Source organism: Sorghum bicolor, chromosome 3, assembly GCF_000003195.3.
Source record: "Sorghum bicolor cultivar BTx623 chromosome 3, Sorghum_bicolor_NCBIv3, whole genome shotgun sequence".
Lineage (NCBI taxonomy): Eukaryota > Viridiplantae > Streptophyta > Magnoliopsida > Poales > Poaceae > Sorghum > Sorghum bicolor.
The window spans coordinates 20,043,659-20,052,570 of record NC_012872.2 but is presented as its reverse complement, the minus strand read 5'-3'; the positions used below and the strand labels follow the sequence as shown (position 1 = coordinate 20,052,570).

General features: G+C 41.3%; 1 protein-coding gene across 1 annotated transcript; it reads left to right on the top strand.

The window, feature by feature from the left end:
- LOC8075361 lies at positions 4,228–8,628 on the top strand. Its single transcript, XM_002457787.2, has 9 exons — positions 4,228–4,513; positions 4,932–5,047; positions 5,406–5,578; positions 6,717–6,810; positions 7,029–7,139; positions 7,232–7,321; positions 7,919–8,004; positions 8,114–8,178; positions 8,274–8,628. Exons 1-9 carry the CDS (start codon positions 4,348–4,350, stop codon positions 8,381–8,383), a joined length of 1,011 nt encoding a protein of 336 aa, XP_002457832.1. The 5' UTR covers positions 4,228–4,347; the 3' UTR covers positions 8,384–8,628.

Below are 8,912 nucleotides of genomic sequence, written 5' to 3'. Positions count from 1 at the left end.
TCTCCTTTTGGGGTTGTTAGAGCCACTACTCTCTCCTTGCACTTAATATCCGTGTCATATTGCTTCATCCAATCCAAACCCAAGATCACATCTATGCCTGAAGTTCTCATAACCATGGGACTGATAGGAAAATCTACCTCCCTTAAAGAAAGACTTGCTGAGGGGCAACATAAAGAAACTAGTATAGTCCCACCCGATGAATTTACTAGCATAGGGGTTTTCATTGCAACTAGTGGAATGCTATGAACTCTAACAAATGCTTGTGATATGAATGTATGCGAAGCTCCCGAATCAAATAAAACTGTAGCAGGGATAGAATTGATGCTGAACGTACATCTCTGGTCCCTCCTGAACCGTTTCCGCTGCCACGTTGTTCACCTTTGCTGAATTAGGAGTGGATCTCCGGTCGTTGTTCTGCGGATTAAACTTCTCTGGGAACTCATAGGACATATGTCCTTCCTTCCCACAACGGAAGCACCTTGTAGGAGTGTTAGAAGCACTTCTTTTCATGGAGGTGGCATTTGAGTTCCCTGAGCGAGGTGTCTGCTGACCATGCTGTTGTTGATTATGGTTACGTTGTTGGAATGGAGGACGTTGGTTCCCACTCTGTGATTGATTCTGGAAACGCTGGGGTTGCTGGTTGTGGTTCCACTGACTAACTGGTCCCTGGAACCTCTGCTGATAGCCTTGCTGAGAACTGAAACATTGACGGTTGTTGCTCCCAGAACCTTGCGCCAGCATCCTTCTCTTCTTATCCTGACCCTTACGCATATTATCTAGCACGATAGCATGATTCACCAGAGCTTGAAAGGTAGGATAAGTGTTTCCGGCTAGCTGCAACCTGAGTTCATAGTATAGGCCTTTCATGAATAGACGTTGCTTATCAGCATCTTCCCTGACATCGTTCGGAGCATAGCGAGCCAACTGTTCAAATGCGTCATGATATTCTGCCACAGTCATGGAACCCATCCTGAGTGATCTGAATTCTTCTTGCTTGAGCTCCATCATTCCCTCATTTATATGTCGAGCTCTGAAGTCTCTACAAAATTCCAGCCATGTGACAGGAGGAGCATTGTTGGGACGAGCAGCTTGATATGACTCCCACCACATCTGAGCTGCCCCCTGAAGCTGTCCAGAAGCATACAACACCTTCTCCAAGTCATTGCACTGTGCTATGTTCAGTTGTCTCTCCACGGCACGTAACCAATCATCTGCCTCCATGGGATCAGCTGAGTGTGTAAATACCGGAGGTCTTCCCTTCATAAACTTCCCACGCTTGTCCCTCACATGAACAGGTGATGGTGGTGGTGAGGTTGCTGCTGTAGGTGCTGCATGAAAACGTGCATCATCTCATTTTGGGTTTGCATGAGTTCCTCCACAGTGATTGGGGCATTGCCACCATTGCCACGGCCTCTGCCTCTGCCTCTTCCCCTTGCTGCCATCTGCATTCCAAGGTTTATAAACACATCTTAGTAATGTCCAACATGACAATTACAAGAGTTAACGGAATCTGAGATTTTCTGGGTAACATCCAACATCAGCAGATCAGAAAATCAGTCATATCTTGAGTTCTATAATTCAAAAGGATACATGCTATACACCGTTGGAAAGATAAAGAAATCTTCTACAACTTTCATTTAGATCATATTAACAGATTCCAACGTTAGGTTAATCAAAAACTGGGTACAACCGAAACTGTTCCAGAATTCCAGACTGCGCAGAAACCTCAACTTTAAACAGTCATAACTCACAGCTCATAATAGATAATATGGTCATTCTTGCGGCATTTGAAAGATATGAAAGTTTGCTTGTTCCCAGAAAAATTTGATGAGCATTGCACGAACAGAATTTGATTTATACCATAATTATTGCAGACTGCTCCAGAAAAACACCAAAAGACAGAAACAGGATATGACCTCAAACCACTATTTATTCATGTTCTTACTTAAGGTTCTTAACTAGGGAACTTGTGGATATGCCCACAAGGTTCCAGCACTCATTACAAAAATCCAAATCAAGCATAAGCATAATAACAAACCAAACCAAGCATCAAAGTTCACACTTCAAGCATTGACTCAACTTGTAGTACTAACGTTCTCTTCCTATTAACGGCAAAGATCCTATAACACTTATTTCATTGACGCCAGAAGGTGCTAAGAAAAGGTTCTAAAAGCATATCAAGCAAGAGTGGGGGTGAGAACAAGTCTTTAAAATAAGCATCAAGGTGAAGATGAATAGCAATGAGAAGTATATAGTATGGAGGAGAAATATCAAGGTTTATAGAACAAGGACTTTATAGTAATTTTAAGACCTTAAGACGGCCAATTTCTAACTAGGCGTCCGACAGTCAACAAAGCTCTGATACCAATTTGTCACACCCATATTTTAAGAACAAAATAGGATGCATAAAAGACTCATATGTGCCCAGAAACAGTCGCACACATAAGTAGACAAATCTCAAATCTACCATTGCAGTGTTTATTACATAGCGGAATATAATATATCACATAGTCTCATACAAAAATGATAGCATAAAGTAAACAACGCTCTCGACGGAAGCTCCACACAGGGACACTGTTGACTGGTTGACTCCAAACCTAGTACTCATAACGGTAGTCCTCATTCCAAGCATCATCATTATCATAACCTGGGGTGTTGGGAAATTGCAAGAGTGAGCACATATCGTACTGAACAAGTATAACTAGGGGTTCATGAGGCTCAAATAGCTGACACTGGTTTGACTGCATTTAGCTTTTAATAGTGGATAGCATATTCTTAATTAAATAGCAAATGTCAAGGTAACATAAATAATCCATTAATCACATGATCAAGTGTAAGCATAATTAATTCATAGCATAAACGATAATCAAATGAACATAACAACTTAACAAGCTCATCGTCATCGCAGCAAGAACCCCTAAGGCCGCTCATAACCGTGAGCACGGCTAGTATACTAGTTTTAACACTCTGCAGAGGTTGTAAATCTTTACCCATGAGTCATGATTTACCCTTTCGCCCGAGGTAGCTAATCTCTTAACCCCCTTCCTAGGGAGATCGACAGGGATCACTATGAAGCCTTTCAAAAATTCGTCTAACATGTTAGGGCCGCAAGGTTTCCTTTGCGAGCAGATATAGATACCCCCTTCCGAATGGCACAATGACGCGCAGCCTATACACATAGGAACAGGGGCTCGCACTATACCCGTGTCGGTTCAGCCCCTCCGCCCTTTCGGGTAACCTCTAACAAGCTAGAAAAGGTCTCCATACTGAGCTAAAGTCAGAGTCATTATAGCCTTATGGTTGTACTGTTGTCCCGGTGATCACTTACAGACAAGATCTCATATAGTTATTTGTCATCTTTTAACGTTCATTGCATAGCTATTAATCATCTTACAAGATCATGGATTATATCAAGCACTAGCACATCTATACCAAATGCATATCAAGTAGGTAGCAAGAAATCCAGGTAACAATCATCTATGATTTTGCTAAGGTCGACAAGGTGAAAGCATGCATATGATATATATGTGTAGTTATAAGTGAATATGTAACAAGAATGATCCCAAGTTATACTTGCCTTGATCAAAGCTCTCCTGTGCCTGTTGGTCTTCAAAGGCTTGGTCTTGATCACCAACTTACGGCTCACCCTCTATTCCCAAACATCAATTCTTCGTTTTTAGGCCTTGTTTAGTTCGCAAAAAAATTTAAGATTTCTCGTCACATCGAATCTTTGGTCGCATGTATGGAACATTAAATATAAACGAAAATAAAATCTAATTGCACAGTTTACCTATAATTTGTGAGATGAATGTTTTGACCTAGTTACTTCTTGATTGAACAATGTTTGTCAAATAAAAACGAAAGTGATACAGTAGCCAAAAACCAATTTTTTGCGAACTAAACAAGGCCTTACATTTGAGATTTCTTTTTTCTTCCCGGATCTTATATCTTTTGTCTCGTTTTGTCATGTCTTCTCGATTTGTCATGTCTATAATCTAAGAATCGAAGCTCCTTGATGATTTGCTGGCCGTAGGGTGTTGTACTGTTGTTTTGGGTGGCGACTAGCCCTCTAGCCGGTACCGGGATGAACGGCGAGAGTGCGAGACCGAATTAGGACCGGATCGACTGGAGCAGGTTGGGATGAGGCCGGTACCGATATAACTCTTTACCGGTTTATAGATGGTGGAACCGGATATACCGCCCGTACCGATACGGAATCGATAAGGTAGACCCCAACCAATTCCTGGTACTGGAACTCGATCCACTGTCCATCTTCCCCGTCTACTCTTTCCTCACCGTCACACTGTCGCCGCCGCCGCCGCGACCGCGACCCCGCCGGCCGACGAGATGAGAGCCGCCGCTGCGGCCTCCTTCCATCTGGCACCCGCTACGAACCCGGCCCATCCCCGCGGCTCCACGACAGACTCCTGTTCCCTGAAACCTGCACCGACTGCTCAGCCACCTCGCCTCCGTTCGCTCGCCCGCCGCGCGCCTCTCGTCTGCGCCTCTCTCGGTAACCGTCTCACCGCCACCCTGCCCTTCTCATATGCAGCGTCTGTCTGTCAAATTTGTGACGCTTGTCATGCCTGCGCCTTGAATTGACCAAATTTGCGACGCTATATCATTTCTCGGTTCTGTTCCGAACTGCTGCTAATAGAGCTTGACATCACAATAATTTGGAGGACGTATCCAATCCTCTCAAGCTACACGTGCGTTGAATGGTTTGGATGGGTGCCAGGTTGTGCTAGTAGCTATAATCAATTTCATGTCATGTATGTATGTTGCAATTTTTATTGACTGCGACGTACTCAAAGCTGTAACTTGCAAAGTTTCCTGTGTTATCTTCTTTATTATTTCCAAATCCGGAAGTTCACAGAGATGATTCCTATTATTTAACTCTTCTTTCTTTTTTCTGTGTTTGCGGCTTGCAGGGATATCTCATGATAAAGGGTCTGATATTTCCGACCCCAATGTTGTTGGCCAGAATGATTTACTGATTGTGGGCCCTGGTGTTCTTGGACGAATTGTAGCTGAGAAGTGGCAAAAGGTATCCCTAGCTATGATTAATAGTTCTGATATATTTACTTGGCTCCTCAATTGCCTTAGCATTGAGAATCATGCACCAGAACAGCTTACTCAACCGATGTTTTTTACTGTTCAAATCAGTTTTAGATCTTTGCTGTTGATATTATGGAAAACTATTGATCATTGGTTTTCAAGTGCTCTTTAAGAAATGCCGACACCAACAGTTTCTTTATGAAAAAGTCGTGAATCTTTTTGGAATGACCCCCTTTTAACCAAACATTTGCTTTTCTGTACCGTGCACGCGCGCGTGCGCAGGGGGGGAGGAGAAATAAAATCTTAAAGCTATGATGTAGGCCTTTATAAGTATTTTCATCCTATAGGAGCATCCAGGTTGCAAAGTTTATGGCCAGACTGCAAGCAAGAATCATCACAGTGAGTTAACAGATCTTGGCATCATCCCCTCATTGAAAGGCACCACTATTCATCAGAAGGTTCCACATGTTATTTTCTGCGCTCCCCCGTCCAGTTCAGATGATTATCCTGGGGATGTTAGGTAAATGAGTGCCATGATAATGATGATTTCATCAATGTATTTCAATTTTCCAGTGTCATATTTTATCACGACTTTGTTCACTGTAATGATAATGGTACAAATGATCTTTTTTTTTTTTGGTGGAAATCATGAAGCTCTCCAAATCTGTGTTCTTCTAGTGCATTACAGTACATAACATTTCTAGAAAAAAATTAGGATCACCGATACCAAAATTCGTTTTGGGGTGTGTTAGTCTGTTTAGGTTGAGATTTCATATCCAAGTCAAACTTGATGGGGATCTGGACACTATATCTTAGTTAAATATCAATGGGGTCAATCTGATTAAACTGATGGGAGTGAATGCATTGTATGTTTGCTGACAGCCATAATAGTGGCAGAGACTACAAAGAAACATGAGCATACGTTTAGTAATAATTTTTGTTGGTGACTAGCATGGTGGTGTAAGACTAGATGCAGCAGTGTTTATGCTAGAGCTGATAGCAGATGTGCCACCATAACAGTATCATGCATAGTGATAGAGAACGGGGGTGTAAAACACGGTTGATTTCTCAATTCTTGAGGTAGGACCTCGTGATCTCTTTTACTTTAGTTAGGCTAATATAAGTATACTCAGATGAAATTACAGAACTGAAAGAAGACTTTACATTCTCATATTTCGGTTGGAACTCATCCCTGAATTTACCAAGTTTGCTTCAAACAACTTCCCAGTTGGTGATAGGTGTTGTTGGGTTCATGGACCAATGAAAGTAACATGCTGTCTTGTTAGCAACTAAGGTAACATATTGTGTTTGGCTATGGCTATCATGGAATCTAGGTGCTGCGTTTTATCTGGTACTTGGTGTTGTCCGTAAGTATTTGTTTATGCTAACAATGAATGAAAAAGGGCTCTTCACTATTTGTAGAATCTAATGTACTAGCTGGTTAATCATGTGTATGATGGGCATTGCTAGCTTTATTTAGTGTGTCAACACATCTGTGCATCACACAAGCACCATTCGTAATCCATACTTGACTGCATTTTATCACTGTTGCATGTGAGTCTGTTATGAATTCGTCATTCATCTTTCTTCCACTAATTAAATTATATCTTATGGAGTGTGGACATGTGATGTATCCTTATTTCAGAAAATGCGTGCAGATTGGCAGCATCAAATTGGAGTGGTGAAGGATCTTTCCTGTTTACATCAAGTACAGCTCTGTATGACTGCAGTGACAACAGCATGTGCAACGAGGTACTAGAGAAAGACTTGTATTCTGCAGGGATCATATTTGTCTCCACTATTTTCTCTGGCTCTTTTGGGTGGGTACAAGTTGGGAAAATTTTAAAAGTAACCACAAACTATGTTACGCATCCGTATCTATATTTTAGTTGTCAGGTGGGAAAACTTTGCCTGTCCTGCTTTCCTTATTTTCTGTGATGTATTTAACCACAAATGTTTTCGTTGTGCAGGATTGTTCGTCAGTGCCAATTGGCAGGAGCCCTCGTACTGATGTACTTCTAAAAGTGGAAAATGTTGTTCTTGAGGCAGGAGGCTGTGTTCTTAGGCTAGCTGGACTTTATATATCCTCAACTAATGCTTAATTTTTATGAACACAAACTCTTACACATTACTATGGGTGAAACTGGTTAGCATTTCCTTGACTTGGACACACAAGATAGACAGAGGTGCTCATGTTTTCTGGTTGAGGAAAGGAACGTTAGACACAAGACCAGATCATATCATCAATCAGATTCATTATGAGGTAAGATGAGCTACAGATTTATTTTAGTTCCAGTGTTGCACATCTTGTTTATAGTTTCTCAACTCATCTTACCATCTGATGATGGTTGAGCACTTGAGCTTATTTATGTTATGTCCAAAATCTGTAAATGGATGTACCTACATTTTCTTTACATAGCCTTGCATTTGGCTCAAAAGAAGCTAAGCAGAATGCCTGATATCCATCAAATGTTGGTAATTTTAATATTTGTACTTATTTATGAAATATAAAAGCATATGTTTTCAAAACTATATATGTAGCCTGTAAATCCTGAAGCTTATATTATTGTAGTCTATGAAGCAAGTTGAAAAAGTGATTTTTTTTTTGGTTTGTTACTTTAGATACTGCAATGCTATCTAATTAGAAGTTACTATATATCCACTTAAGTTAGTTTTACCATAGTATTGTTCGATGCGATCCTAGCATGCCTGTGAATGCTTTGGTTCCTAGAGCTGTTGATATCTTTACATATTCTTAAGGTCTTTTCCATGTCAATCACATGGACGGGTGTGAATATAGCTTCTTCTTCAACCAATGTTATATTATTAGCTGTGATTATATATGTCATATTGTTGCCAGGATGCCGCTTCCCTTGCAGTAGCAATCATGAAAAAGAGACTGCGGAGTCGGATATTTTTGGGCTGTGACAACAAGCCCCTTTCCAGGTAACTGCTGACCTTGTTCAGATCAGTTTCTTTGTTTTGTATAGTCAGTTTTGCCGTGCCAAGTTACTCTTTGGTTTGCCTAATTGAAAAGGAAAAAAAAACTTTGCAGGCAAGAGATAATGGATGCTGTTAACAAAAGTGGGAAATTTGACACGAAGTTTGAAGGCTTTACTGGTTAGTCTTGTACTACCAGCTATGGTTCTGTCATATTCTTGAGCGCACAGGCATTAGCATAGCTTAATTAATCTAAAATGTGTTTTTAACTGCAGGTACTGACGGTCCATTGGGGAAGAGAATGGAGAATTCGAAAACTCGGGCTGAGATCGGTTGGGAACCGAAGTATCCAAGCTTCACCGAATTCCTTGGTATCAGCAGTTAACATCCTTGCATACTTGTCAGTTACTCTGACTCAGCTGTGTAGCAACCACGATTAGATTGTACCATCGTTTGAATTTGATAATGGTCTCAACTGGTGAGGGTGCATATCTTAGTCTACTCCGGGCCTGTCCTCAGTATTTTTTGATTCTCACACTTTTTGTGTTGTGAACCAGACTGATGCAACCCCACCCCTCCAGGCAACATATATATACTGTCACGTGAGTCGATTTGTCGATCATGAACATATACTCTGCCGACTACCGTGGTCGTATAACTGCAAACTAGTTTTAAGGTCTGGTCCTCCGGCCAGCAAGTTGTCAAGTTGATTTGTCGACTACAAGTTCCTTAACGAACTGAAGCTTGGGGGTCGCAGAATGGTTCCAGAGAATTGATATACGGAGTAGTCAACTACAGAACAAAAAAACGGTCAACCAGTTGTAGAACAAGGGCAGACTTTGGTTGTCCCGTTTGCACCAAGCTTCTTTAGTTGACTAGCGCAGTAAGCCACACACCTCTTGCCATACCCTACC